Source organism: Zonotrichia albicollis, chromosome 1 (assembly GCF_047830755.1).
Source record: "Zonotrichia albicollis isolate bZonAlb1 chromosome 1, bZonAlb1.hap1, whole genome shotgun sequence".
In the NCBI taxonomy this organism is placed as follows: domain Eukaryota; kingdom Metazoa; phylum Chordata; class Aves; order Passeriformes; family Passerellidae; genus Zonotrichia; species Zonotrichia albicollis.
In genome coordinates this window covers 70,573,977-70,589,417 of record NC_133819.1, presented here as the reverse complement: position 1 = coordinate 70,589,417, position 15,441 = coordinate 70,573,977, and the positions used below count along the sequence as shown (strand labels likewise).

The 15,441-nt window shown below is 39.3% G+C and overlaps 1 protein-coding gene across 2 annotated transcripts in view; it reads right to left on the bottom strand.

Moving 5' to 3' along the window:
* The window catches only part of DUSP22 (dual specificity phosphatase 22), a 43,261-nt gene that overhangs the window by 15,330 nt on the left and 12,490 nt on the right, over positions 1-15,441 (bottom strand). For both annotated transcript variants that reach the window (XM_005481689.4, XM_074544518.1), the window contains one exon: positions 13,921-14,003. In XM_005481689.4, coding sequence (XP_005481746.1) covers positions 13,921-14,003 — 83 coding nt within the window. The remainder of the gene's footprint in view (positions 1-13,920; positions 14,004-15,441) is intronic.

Below are 15,441 nucleotides of genomic sequence, written 5' to 3'. Positions count from 1 at the left end.
CTAGTATCACTTCAAGTGAGTCACTCCAGTAGAATGAGGGCCTGAGACCCGAAAGTAAATTTACATGCTATTCTTTCCCCATCACCTCTAGCAACTCCATACCATTGAAAATTTGAAAATTGAGGGCAGGAGATGGGTTAGCTCTGGAGTGTAGTACATGCCAGAAGGTTCTCTCCTCCAGCACGCACTGACGCAAGTTGTTCCGCAGATTTCAGAAGCCATGGCACATGCTGAGTGCTTTTCACAGGCTGAGTGCAGAGGGGCTTTCAGATTGTGCTCACTCTAAAAGCAGAAGTAGCACCCAACACAAATTTAAGACCAGCAATGTTCCTTTTTTTGTCATGGCTGGTTAGTTCCAACTACTGCAAGCAAGCATGAAACCAGCCTATGAGAGACCACACATGGTCCCAATGGCTCATCCAAAGCCTGATCCTGGACATCTTCTGCACTTAAAACTTCCAGTGAAGCCCACAGCACACTTTTCATTACTGGGCTTGCAAATGCTCAGCATCAGCCTGTTAGCTTTATTAATACATCTTCTCAGAAAGGAGATCATTTAAGTTACTGGAATTTGGTATTTTGACTGATGTATATCACCTGTGTTTTTGGAAGGCTGTGGTGATGGACTCCTCCCTGTGAGGAAATAATCACACACTCAACTCAAAAATAGTTAGAGGTGGGATTTCAAAAGTACTCTGCAGTGACCTAACCCATCTCCCACAAAAATCAACATTGAAACTCTCAGCAACTTTGAGCCAAACTCTGTTTGGCCAGAGTTGGTAACTCCTGAGGATCCCACCCTACCATCTAGTTTTGCTTCTCTTGGTTGAAATAATAATTCTAATAATAGGATCAAATACCATTCATCATAATTGGATACTTGAAATACAACATCACCACAAGATTGTATGAGGCAGGTATTCATACATGAGACTCGGGATTTTTTGTGTAGATATTCTTACGTTGATTGCTGGAATTAAGATTTTCCTCACACATACTGTACAGACCTTCTTTTTTTTAAACATATCAGCAATAGGAAGACACAATTGCTGAACTCTGCTGTTTGTGACTCTTTTTGGAAAAAAACTACCCAGGGTCATAATATTGTGTATCTGTGCCCCAAGACACTAGTGTCTTTCCTGTGCACATAGCCTGCAGGCACTGTCAAAGAAGGTCCCCAAAGGGATCTTTCAAGCAGAACAGTTTATGCCAAGCAAACAAACAGCTAAATACAACATTTAATATAGGGTACTAGCATGCAAGAAAGACAGAAACACCACTACTTTCTTACCTAGCAGTTTGTTTGCCATTCTCAAACTGCAAAGCATAAAATGTTAGGTGGCAATAATCATTGGAACAGTGACTACAACAGAGTAGCTAAAACCAGCTTCTTGTGAAAATTTCAACAGGCTCCAAATTAGTCTCTAGTCAGCAGTTTCATTAAATAAACCTCAATCCAGTTGCAGATGCAATATCCTAGTTGAACCAAAATCACATACTAATAAGATGGAAAGACAAATACAAATTTTACACCAACCATATGGAAGTCTTTATTTACCTCTTTTTAAATTAAGAACACTTTGTTCCCTAAGAATTACAATTCTGTAAAATTATTCAGTGAAGGAAGGACAGAACAACTCAAAACAGGCATTGTGCCAACTTCACCTACATACACTAAATTAGGAGCTACAGAGCAGCTCATTTCAAAATATGGTTTTTATTCGAAACAAAGGAAAAAGCTTGCAAAGCCTAAAAACTGATGAAAAGAGAAACATCATTTAAAATCCTATACAAAGTAATACAGCCCCTTTATTTATTGCATATTCTTGCATATATATTGTTATTCAAAAATTTCTTCAGCTGACAACTATGTCAGTCATGTTTTATCTCTCCAAACATGCTTTTCCTCAAAGTACCCAATTAAAATCTATTGCTCCAGCCTTTTTAATTACACAGAATCTACATATATTACTAGGTAATATAACATCCCAAACATATGGAATGGGTACAGACCCAAGCTCCTAGGGCAATGAGCTGCTGAACACAGCATTTTTCTGCTCATCTCAATTCACTACTACTTTCCACTTCTTACTTTGAAATCACTGCAGACTTTCCTTTCTTCATCAATCACCTTTACCACCAAACACCGCTATCTTCCAACACACACACACTAGACTTTTTGCTTATTACTTACATGGCAATCCTAACTGATGCCCCCATCAAATAAAAGCAGTACTTGCATTTCTTTTGGTTATTTAATCAGTTATCATTGTCCCAAAAAACCCCAGTAAAATAAAATATAATTTACTTTTCTGTTTTCTGTTTCAGCAGAGTAACCACCAAAACTAGATTTCTCTCGCAGGCCCTGAAACTGAGTGCTGCAGTTAAACCGATACAGTGAGAGCTAACAAAACTATGGCAAGTATTCAGATTTCAAGATTGTCAAAGCTGAAACAAGGGAGAGTAAAGTAAAATTTCTAAAATTCACTGTTGTTTGAGAAACAACAACACTTTCATCACTGATTCTGGAATTAATAAGCCGGTTCTGCTGCAGTGAAGATCAAGGGATTAAACCAGATTTCAGGTGCATACATATATATGCAGAAGCTTTACACTACAGTCAATAACATATTAATGGAATTCTGTCAATATTCAAACTTCTAATTATTTTAGAAGTTGATTTAGTAAGGTTGGAAACTGAACAGTTTTGTCACATTTGGAAAAGTCAGTAAGACTAAAGAACAAGACTCTCCCAATATCACTAGTTTTTTAAAAGGATAATTACATCTTTGCTATTAAAACCAGTATTTCATTCAGTGCTCAGGAACACAACAGTCTAGTATAGGGAAAACTCTCCTTCTATTCTACTTAAACAGAATCTCATTTTTAAAACTCCAACTTCATTTTAACTAAACTTGTAAAAACTGGCATTTGGGGTTTTCTGGAAGAACTTGTAGAATTTTGCAGTAGCAGAATGACATATCTCTAAGTGTCAAGTGTCAGCTAATGGATCAATGACTGAAAACAGGACCTTTGCAGAGCACACACAAAGTCAATTGTACAATATCAAGAATGATTTCGGCTCTGAACAGGATAAAGTGCAAAAAGTACTGCAAGACAAATGCAGCACCGATGGACAAGGCTGCTCCTTTGCAAAGATCGAAGATATTCTGAAGTCATTGAGAATAAAAATCAGTTTGATTACATCTTAACTATACTAATATATGTTTTATATGTGAAAGGAAACTGTCCAGTGATTCTTATATAAAATGAACACTCACAAAACAGCTTGCACCAGGATAAAAAGGACTAAAAATGCTACTCATTATTTCATGTTCAGTGGGTTTTCCAGTAATGTTTTTACAGATGTTTTTCAGAATATCATCTTTGCCGCTGCTGTACATACAATTTCTGAGCTTCTAGTTAGCATTGGAAGCCTGAATCTAGACTGTCAGATTTTCAAAGTTGAGGAGTTTTTCTTGAGGGAAAGAACCTCAAATTACAAAATTTCTGCTCTCCAAGGGCAAAGAGTAGGGGGAAGGGTCCGTAAAAAAAAAAGTTTAAAAAGAGTAGAATTGTATTTTTGGCATTAAACTCCTCTATTTAAATTTATGTAAAAATATCATCAACGATTTCCAAGAATTTTTTTTTTAAACATAAAACCCTAAACTTATATTTGTGAACCAAGATGCAAATAGAAAACCTCCAGCACCTGGCAAGTTCTTTCAGGTTAGTCAAAAACCATGTGTTAATTTGAGTCGTCACATCAACAGATGAGGACAGGAGGACTTATTTTTGTTTAGGGGCATTTCAGCAAAAAAGCTAAAGTGGGAAACAGCCAGCACAAAGCTTCCTCAAGCCAAACCAATGAGAGTTTATAAAGGGTTTAGTCCAGTACTGTACCAAACTGAACCTGCTAAACTGAAAACCGTTCAACCGTTTGTTTGTCCTTTCAGTTACTTTCTGTAGCAATCACCATTAGTGCCGATTTTATTAATGACTCATAGAAAATGCATTTGTGTTTCAGCCTAGGACAACCACTAATTGACTTGAGCAAATAACACACTCAGGTATAGCTTTGAAAAATATTATAAACAAAATTGCAATTACATGAACAATGTGAACAGCAGCAAATGGGATGCCTCTGCAATAGAATTCATACGTTTCATTCTTGCTATCAGGAATAAAACAATGTCAGTTTCTTACAACGCTGGTTCATAGTTTTCTAAGGAAGTAGGCTCGGTAACACTTCTGAAAAGCTACCTAAGGCTGGAATGTGCCAATCACAAATAGAAAGTGTCCTGTTAAAACCCTCCTTCCCCATCTCTCTTCTCTAAAATTAAAAGAGGCAAATTTTGAAAATTTAAGGATTTTTTTTAATTGCACAGAGCTGTGGTTATTGTTTCTAATTCTAATCCCGAATTCTCGTTCTAACCTATCTCATGAAAGAATGCAGAGTGGGAGAAAATACTAATGACTTTCTATTAAATTGTGGTTTATCTCCTTCAGGACACACCAAGAGTATTTACAGGACTTCAGCTGAGAGGAAGGATTTTTGTTAGTCTGCCTAGACTATATGATTTATTCAAGCTCCCAGGCATGTCAGGGCATATCTGAGCACTACCAATCACACTTATCCCTGAACCCTCAAGGGGGTCCCTGAGTGCTAAAATAAAACAATATATCACAACTGCTTCTTTCTTTAAGGGAATGCTGGAACATGATCACTACACCTCTGGAATAAGCTCACTTTACTTTTTACAAGGGCATACAGTGACAGAACAAAGGGCAAGGGGCTCAGTCTGAGAGACAGGAGGTTTAGATTAGATACTAGAAATAAATTATTTACTGTGATGGTGCAGGTTACCTAGAGAAGCTGTGGATTCACCATCCCTAGAAATGTTTAAGGCCAGATTGGATGGTCTAGTGGAAAGTGTCCCTGCCCATCCATGGCAGGGGGGTTGGAACTAGATGACCTTTAAGTCCCTTTCAACCCAAACCATTCTATGATTCTGTGATTAGAAGTGTGAGTTAACACATTCCACATCATGTCCTCTGCAGAGACAGGTCAGAGCACTTGTCCTGTTCTGGATAACACTATAACCAGGCAATCAGAAACACCAGACATCTACAGGTCTCAACATCCCTCATGCAAAGAGTTCACCACTGAAAGCTCCAAGCAGTCCTCAATCTCTCCTCCCTGCCACCTGCCATGACAGGAACATGTTTCCCTCGATACATCATGTGTGATGAGCAAGTCAAACTATGAACTAATTTAGCGCATCACCAGAGCAGCCTCTGCCAGGGGGATCCCATCATGAAGGCCTGGCTGACACACTTTAAAAGCTCCTTTGTGCAAGTCTGCTGGTGGGCTACTGGGGTAATATTTGAAAAATTAGTCAGAGCTGCCAACTTCACAAGCAGAATCAATGCCCCAGACAGGGCATTACTTCAAACTAGAATCATCTGGTGCCGCTACACCTGAAAGAAAAATGGTAGCTGTTTTGCTCAGCATGGTTTTCTGAAACATCTCATGAGGGGAAACCTTTACCATGAAAAGACAGTGAAACATCATAGAGGAAAGTTAAGGGGTTTTGTTAGAAGAAGTGCTTTCTTTTGAAGTTAACACAATGGCTGAAAACCAACAGCTTCTAACACTGGTGATATATGAGTGCTACAGATGGAAATGCAACAGTCCAACTTGACAAAATTATTAATTTGTAGAGCTGGTCTTTATACAACAGCCATGACCTTGCTATATGATATTAGCACCTCTGATTTTGAAGGCTGTCTTGCCATCTCCCTCTTTAACAGTTCCTGTAAGTTTTGGGTTGGATCTCAATGACAACAGAGCCTATACATGTTGCCCAGTGATACCCAGCAGGGCCTTCAATTGCCATGTCATCAAGATGCAATTTTCATATTTGAAAGGCCTTTTACAGTTCAAGACTTCTGCACGCTATCCAATATTGTAATACAGTTTTAACAGATTGGCTGTTTTCACTTTCTGAGCATCATCTCTCCAGAATAAACATATGTTGATGTTTTGTGTTTTGTTTGAAAAAAATAAAATTACAGCTGATTAGTTTCCCAGTATTTCCCTTTTTAGTTACTTCATGTTAAGCAGTGATATGTCTTTGAGTCCAGACAAATGCTTTCTGGACTAGAATCTGTGTGAGGACAGGCCTCAGAGAGTGAAGGATGAACACATCAAGGGCAGCCCTGCCCAGAAGGACTTGGGGGTGCTGGTGGATGAGAAGCTCAACACAGCCCAGCACATGGACCTGCTGGACAGAGTTCCCAGGAGGACTACTGAGATGTTTAAAGGGATGGAGCACCCCTCCTAGAAGAAAAGGCTACGAGAATTGAGATTGTTCAGCCTGGTAAAGATAAAGCTTTGGGGTATCCTAATTATGGCCTTCTAGTCCATGAAGGGAGCCTATAAGAAAAATGGAGAGGGACTTTGTACAAGAGCATGTAGTGATAGGACAAGGGAAAATTACTTCAAACTGAAAGACAATAGGTTTAGATTAGATCATCGGAAGAAATTCTTTACTGTGAGAGTAAGACACTGGAACAGGTTGTTCAGGGAAGCTGTGGGTGCCCCATCTCTGGAAGCGTTCATGGCCAGGCTGGATGGGGCTCTGAGCAACCTGGTGTAGTGGAAGGTGTCCCTGTCCAGGTTGGAATGTGATGGTCTCTAAATTCCCTTCTAATCCAAGCCATTCTCTGAATCTACGACTACAAAACAAATAACTAAAGCAGCTTTCAGCACTTCCAAAGTTATCAGCTGGGGAAACTAGGGGCATAACACAGGATTCTTTTTCCTTTTTTTCAAGGGTAATTCCTTTTATACATACACATAGAAATATTAACTCAATCTAGAAAGTGTAGCCATGAGAGAAAGAAGTTTCCCCAAACTTTTAATAGAATGAAAGAATTAGAAAACTTAAGGGAGATAAAGCCAAATTTATCATATTAAGTGCTTACTGCAGATATTATAGGTTTCCATAGTCAAAACCTAAATAGCTGCAAAAATGCAATCCACAAACTGTGCTAACCAGATTACCTGCATTGTGCCAGAGCTGCCAGTTCAGTTCTTCTAAAATAGCTGACTTTGCTTTCTTAAAAAAACACACATGTATAGTCTAAAGATCATGGGTAAACATGCAAGATTATCAAGCTCAGCTAAAACTGCATTAAGACTTACAACATTCAGCCAGGCTTGAAAAATATGAAGCAAGATTCCACATCTTAATGCAAGCTGGTATGAATCCATTATCTTTACAAGCTCTTCAGGCTATGATCATTGATCTTATAAACATTTCTCAGTTTTTCATAGGTGTTCATTTAGCTCCTCACTATCTTCCAAAGGTCTGAATTTACCAGTTGTACACTTTATTTTTAATTCATAATCTTGATTCAGCACTTCCTCTTGTGATTTCCCAGTTGCAAGCTTCTCATCCTTAATACCTTATGAAACAGGTATATCATAGCATTCAGCAGTGATTAATCTGGTGCAGAGAAGTTATACATCTTCTCCACATCATCCTTATTTTTCCACAACTTCTATTCCTCACACTTACTGGTTCTGTTCCAGTTACAGCATCTTTTCATTGCCTGTATTCTATTAATGCATTTAACTGTTTACTCAGGGAGTATGAAAGATTTTTCTAAAAGATCATCACAGAGCTTTTTAACTGTTGTGCCCTTTCAGTTCCCTTTCAGACTAAGTTTTTGAAACCCTATTTCTATTAGAATAAAAATTTTAGAATTTGAAAGGAAAAAAGAATTGAAAATTCTTCATAAGACAACCTGTCTGAGGAGTTCTTTATTTCCAAAGACACATTTCATTTAAGTTGTGCAGGCTGCATAAACTGATAGACTGGACAAGAGATTTAAAAATCATAGATTGTGCCAAGTTGGAAGAGACCAATCAGGATCATTCAGTTCACCTCCCTGCACAAGACACCCCAAGAATTACACCATGTTCCCTGAGAGTGTTGTCCAAACAATTCTTGAACTCTGACAGGTTTGTTACTGTGCCCACTTCCCTGGGGATCCTGTTCCAGTGCCCAACTACCCTCTGGGTGAAAAACTTTTTTCCTGCAAACCAACCTAAACCTACCCTGACTCAGCTTCATGCTGTTTCCTTAAGTCCTGGTCATGAGAGTGAAGAGATCAGTACTTATCCCTCCACTTCCCCTCCTGAGGATGCTGAAGACCACAATGAGGTCTCCCCTGAGTCTCCTCTTCTCCAGGCTGAACAGAACAAGTGACCTCAGCTGTTCCTCATAAGGCTTTCCCTCAAGGCCCTTCACCATCCTCATGGCTTTTTTTTGGACACTCTCCAATAGCTCAATGTATTTTCTATGTTGTGCTGCTCAAAACCCCACATAGTAGTTCAGCCAGCAACCAGCTTTTCTCTGCCTTCCCCATCCCGCCACCTACCCACCCTATCAACACTTATTTAGGTAGTCAAATTCAGGAAAAAGAGGGGAAAACCACTGCTCTGGAGACAGCTCGTACCAGATTAAGACGATATTGTTAATGGCATCAGAATACAAAGGGAAAACAGGTAACTGTCCTCTTAGGGTGCTCTGGATAACTGCAGAATGAGGGGGAAAAGATCAACTACTGAAAATAAAAACCAAACAAATATTCTGAAGCCACAGAAAACAAAGAAAGAAAACTGACATGCATAGAGAGGCAGCACACATGCAAAAAGCTAATCTTAATGCAGTTCCTCATTAACTGAGGGAACAACTGAGAGCTTCTGTGGCAGGGGACAGTACAGGCATGCCCACATGAACTCTTGTTGATTTAAAATCTACATTACTGTGATCATTATGATGTCTACCAGATAAGTGCAGCACTAAAGCTTCCTGTGACACAGCAGGAGTCAATCTGACAATGATAATGCTATAAATAAATTAATGCCAAAGGACTCCACAATCACAGGCGACTGGTAATGGGATTCATACATTTACTAGATCAAACCCCTGGTGCAGGTCAAGGGCAGCAGCAAGATTACTGGCAACTGACAAATGTGTGGTGGACTGTGAGAAAGAAGCTGCTGGTTTCAGTCCATTTCCTGACTGATGGACAGGTGTCTGCAATGCTCACAACAGCCACCACAACTGGCACCTCAAAATGTCTCAGACAGACCGAGCACTGTGAAATGCCCTGGCTCTAAAATGCAAAGCGTAAAGACTGCTACAACCCAGCCTTACCTGAATCCACTTCCACACAAAAAAGGAGCATATATGAAAACCCACCTTTACCCCTGGAAATATATTCCAGCAATTACTAACCCGCACACTCAAAGTCTTGCTTCCTTCCAGTCTGAATCTGAGACACGTTATATGCCAGCCACAATGACATACAGTCCTGATACGGACTTTCCACACAGAAATGGGACCCACAGAATGCCTGTCCATCCCTGCCTCTCTCTGGGGATGACACCTCCCTGGGACAGGGTCTGAGCCCCTGTTTCACAGGAACAACTCAGTACTCCTCCCTCTCCCAGGCCTCACACTGTCCTCCTTCCTGCTTTACAACCACTGCCCAATGCAGCATAGGAAGCATTCTTCCTTCTACCAGCATTTAAACCTGTGGCTGTGGGGAGGAATGATGAGAGAATGAGTAAGAATGCTTGTAAATTCAGCTTCTTGAACATGACTGTCCACCACAGCCTACACTTTCCAGAATGAGATGCAGCTGTTTTCAAGCTGCTGCACAATCCACATCAACAGTCTATTTAGTTTGGGCCCATATTCATCTCCATATAAACCCCAGAAGAGGGTTAAACACCTGGAAAATCCAGAGACAAACACCTCAGTGGACCTGCGACCGTATTCTTCTGTTAAGATTAACAAGATTTACTTTTACATACCTTAATTCGAGCAACTGGAACAAAAATTTTTGTCATTTGCAAATGTGCTGAGGGTGCACTCGATCCCTCTATGTCATTGATGAAGATATTAAACAGCAGCGGTTTCAATACAGACCCCTGAGGGGCACCACTCATGACTGGTTTCCATCTGGACATTGAGCTATTGACCCTCTGGATGTGACCATAAAAGCAATTCCTCATCCACCAGACAGTCCAGCCATCACATTCACCTCTCCAATTTAGAGAAGGATGTTGCAGGGTACTATATCAAAGGCCTTACAGAAGTCTAGACACAAGACAACCTATTGGATGGATCCTACAGGCCACTGCCAGACATGCTATTATCTAAAGCAGACTTGGAGGCATATTTCCCCATCTACCTTTCAGTGTCTCATATTCTGAATAGAAATTTTAAAACCTAAACTAATGGATAAATAGAATAGAAAAAGCAGGTGGCAAGAAAACTAATTATTCTCCTCTGTTCATGGCTCTTATGTGGATTTATAAAACATCTGTGAGTGTCCCATGGGCAGTCATCCAAAGTGCTCTGAGGGAGCACACATGGCGCTGCTGGACACTGCTCTCACTCATTACATCTGAAATAACAAACCTGGTTCTATATGGCATGCACACCTCTCTCCTGGACATGCTACCTGCTACCCATAGGGTTTTCCATGAGATAGATATTTGTATCACAGGAGATATAAACATGCATCTTTAAACTATAAAATTCTCACCAAATTGCCTAAGATCCTGTGTAATAATGGCACACTTTGTTGGAAAAGTATCCTTAGAATGCTCTCTGAATATATTTCAAAGTCAGTTTTATTAGAGGAAAAACGTCTTTGAAACATTTTATGTGAAAGAACTAAAGAATATAGATTATGGCAAGATAGTTCAGGCCAGATTTTGGCAAATTTTTTCCATTGTAAATCACTTGAAGTCTTACAAATACAAATTCTGTATCTTCACTTAATGCAAGCTAGCCATGTCTAAAGGTGTAAGAAGTCTTAGAATTCAACTACTTTTATACCTACTTTTTCCTGTTATTCCAGTTTGAAAGTACTCATGACTTCCTAAACTTTGATTATGAGCCACCATGAATCAGACTTCCATAAGGGTTTGTAAACGGTGATTGAGATAATGCCCAAAAGCAAATTTCTATAAGAAAACTTTTTTTAAAGTATATCTCAGTAGGCACATGTAACCTAACTAATACAATACGTTGTTGTGAAACTCTTCAATCATTTTCTAATAGCTTACTAACTTAGAAGGAATTGAAGCAACCTATACCCAAAACCTAAGTCACACAGGAAAGCAATACTTTTTAAAAGGTACTGTGAGCATTTCAAACAACCAGGTAAAAAGAGTCTGTAACATCACAGAGAGGGACAATGCCTCGAGTTACTGCAGCAGAAAACAGTTTTACAATCCATAGCGAGTTGGGGTTCATAGCATAGACTGATGTTGGTTTCCATTTCTTGAGTATTGCATTTTTGACTATGAATGACAGAGAGATTACGCATTCTCATTCTCCACCCACAAGACCCACTGTGTATAGAATTAGTACTTCTGATAAACCACTTTAAGTGCTCCACTCAGATGTATTATTGCATCAAAACAGTGATGAAACTTCAAAATCTGACAAGCAAGATGTGATTAACTTGTGACTTCTGAGAGCTAAAGTATGCATCCATATTCTTTGTTCCATACAGGGGCAGAAAAGACCAAACTCTCTTTGATAACATGCTACTAATACAGTACTGGCTTTTCAATGTCTAAAAACACTTACCTTCCTTAGCATGCACAGAAAGCTTTGTCTAATGAATTATCTGTAGAATTTCCTACAGGTTCCTACATCTCCTATAGGACTAGGGAATTCTGGAGATAAAATATTCTTAAAGGCAACTACTGCAGAAGCAAAGGCAGCTTTTTACAGGTGATCAGCATTCACATAAATGCATACACATGAAACAGGGAATCTCAAGGAAAAGATATTTCCTTATCACTGCAATTGCATGTTTAGAAGTCTGAATAACATCAGATGATTTCTGAACAAAAAGTAATCACTTTCCACAAGTGAAATTTGGGGAGAAAGGTGGTGAGGGATACAAACAGGGAAAACATTTCTATTTGATTTCTGTGGACATGAGAACAATCCCCAAGCACAATGTGGACACACAAGCTGTAAACAAGCCCACCTAAAACCTGGCACAGATGTAAATAACAAAGGAAGTAACCAAACCTAGCAAAAGTTTTCTAGGCTCTTGTTCCTAAACAGAAGCATTCAGTCACAATCATGGCAGTAAGACTATGACTGATAAAGTAATCAAAATTAGCTCAGCTCCCAAAGAAATGGAATTTGAAATCCTTACACTACTTTAGGAACTGGGGAGGAGTTTTAAAGGAACTATACTGTATGCAGAGAAAATTGAAGGTACAGTTGGAAGCAGGAGTGATTAAAGCAAGTCCATCCTTAACCAGTTATATTGTTCACATGTTTGTTCATGTGCCAGTGTTACTTTTGAGACACTACTGTGAACCAGTTTGGGAACAAAGCTGGGTAAACATAATCCTTCATGACTTTTGTGGTGGTAACTAGAGAAAGAAATGGTGCCCTGGTTATATTTAAACCACAAAAGCTCCCAGTTCTATTTACCACGCAGCCTCACAAACAGATGCATCACCACAAGCAAGGAGGGGGTGTGTGGGCTGCCAAAACTACCACCACCACCAGAAGCACTGGCCTGAGGCTGCAGCTGATCTGTACCATGCAGCTGATCTGTCTTCCTAGTTTTCTAATCATGACAAAACAAAAGAAAATTCCATTCATTTTAAAAACCAGCACTCTAGAGGCAACATGGGATCTCCTTTACTCAGCACAAAAGTTTATCTCTTCAACTAAAAGCACTCTTGAAATTCAGTCTGTTTCAGACTTAACAAGCATCAGGCACAAGTCAAATGGACAGTGTAACAAAGCCAACAGCTAAAGCACATTTTATTTTATGAAGCACATTTATAAATCTGCTTCAGCACATTTCTAAATTCAAGGTCAACCCAGAGTTCACCATTACCTTGATATTGGGGTTGACTGTGACTGCTGGGGACACCTCTTGTTTGGCTCACCTATTGACTTGCCTGGGAGAAGTGGAAATTCTGTAGTTTAAGAACTGAAATCACTGGAGACATTTTGCATGAAGAAAAAGAAAAGCAGAGATTCCCAGCAGCATATAAGGGTTAACACCAACTACTGCCTTACCCATGATTTTGCCACATTTCATGAGAAGCAGAATGCAGGGAAGGAATGAACAAATTTTAGAGGATAATAGTTCCTGACATAAATCAAATAGCCAGATTTTAAGATGTAGCAAAGCCTAGGCGGACTCTCCTTCAAGGTAAGCCGGTGTAAAGAATAAATCATAGCATTCCAACAAAGGAGACCTGTATCCTGTTCCCAGCTCCTTCTCTGCTCAAGATAACACAGTAAATACAGGTCTTCAGATGAGTTTCCCTTCAGAAAAATAGAAATAATATTTTATGTAAAGTTTTGGAGACTACAGATGCCCTGCTATTTTAGATCTATTATGTGAGGATCACTGGTTCCTCCTACACTCCAAGCCTAAATAAGGCAATTTCACATAGAAAAGGACTGCAAACCCATCTGCCATAAAGACTCAAGGAAGGGGCCCAAATACACAGAAGGGTTAGTACTGGGGAAGGAATGTTGTTTATGTGATGCTTAAACTCCACACAGAAGGAAACTTACCTTTACTATTAAATTAATAACATAATCCCATTATTGTGTTATACAGATTGACAGTGTAGTTCTCTTCCCTTGTCAGTTACATTTCTTGTTGTTATAAAAGCAGCAACAACAAAACCTGTGGCTGGATCTCAAAAGTACAGCTTTCAAGAAAATCAGTCTCAAAACATCAGTTGCACAGGAAAAAATAATTAACCCAAAGATGACTATGACAGTCAAGTGCAAAAGAATGATTTACTGTGGAGTCCCCCACAACTCTTACCTCAAGCATAGGGCGGGCACTGTCATGGATTGAAAGAATGTGCGTAATGTTATTCTTACTCAATTGCTCTACATCTCGGGCATCTGTGATAGAGGGAAAAAAGGAAGATAATATTTTTAATCTCTTGAAATAGCATTTCCATTGTGCATGTTGAAAAGTTACTTATTGTTGATACATTTCCTTTTGAAGCTGCATAAAGTCAGGCAAAACCTCAAATGCAGCTGTTCTAGAACACAATCATCAGAGTCGGTAACGGGAAGACACACTTCTAACTCCAAAACAAATTACATACTATATAAAGACTAAGCTTAAGTGACTCAGGAATGTGTTCTCAAGTCAGAAGTTTCATGTATTTTGCATCTGAAATATGAGTCTGTGCACGCCTGTGTGCAGGTGATGGCCATCTGAATGTGCACTCAGAGCTGTACAAGAAATATCTGACCTCCTCTCTACCCACAAATCCCCCTTCAGGGAATACATTTTCACTTGGGAAACAGACCCTGTGATATCCAGGTCTGAGAAGGGAAGCCAACCATACCACTTGAATTGAGGTCTCTGCAGAAAGCCATGACAATAACAAGATTCTTACTTTCTGTGAACAGCAGAGAAAAATGTGCATTCAGCCAATACAAATGATAATTTTAATTCTAAAGAGAGACAGGTGATAAATATATCAAATGTATAAAAAAGCAAAACGCTACAGCAAGGAAATGCAGTTGTGAAAAGGTGGTTCCTAGATCTGTAACCAAGGGGTTTCAGACATTCAAAACTGGAAAGAAAACTGAGGTGACTGAAAATTTGATGCTAGATACGGCAACACCATGGGCTTGATTCCATGAGAAAAAAGGGTAAAATACACTATCTGAAATCAGTGAGCAATTTTCCCCATACTAAACTATCAGCAAGTCAAAAAACAACCTGAAAGAACCACCAATACAGGTAAAGGTTACCTTGTGCCCATCTACTTTTGACCTTTTGGCTAGAGAATGGCACAGCACACCATGGCAAGTACAGCAGTGGTTTTGTGATGGGAACACCTGCCTTCGAAACCTGCCCATACAATCTTTTCACATTAGCCTGGTTGCACACAAAAAGAGAGCACTGACCACAAAGGTTTCAAACCGGCTCTCTCTAGGTACAAAAATAATAGCATCACCTGTACGTTCTTTATGTACAGGCAAGAGTTCAATTAGCATCTCTTGGGTCGTCTTATCCACCTACTATAAAGTTTCAATGCCTTCTCTACATCACAAAGAAGAGCTGGACATTTAATTATACTGCCCCATAGACAAGATCCAAGTGAGCACAGTAACAAGCAATGAAATTTAAACCTAATCCAATTATGAAAGCTTCTCTACAGCTAATAAAATGAAGAAAAGAGTTAAAACTGCAAGGATTTTATTCACTACTGCTCAAGCCTGCATGACCAACACAGATGCCTAATCCTTCAGGAGAGAATTAACACAAATTCTGTCTGAAACAGAATTAAAGCCTAGCTTCACAGAACAAATAAAATTTCTT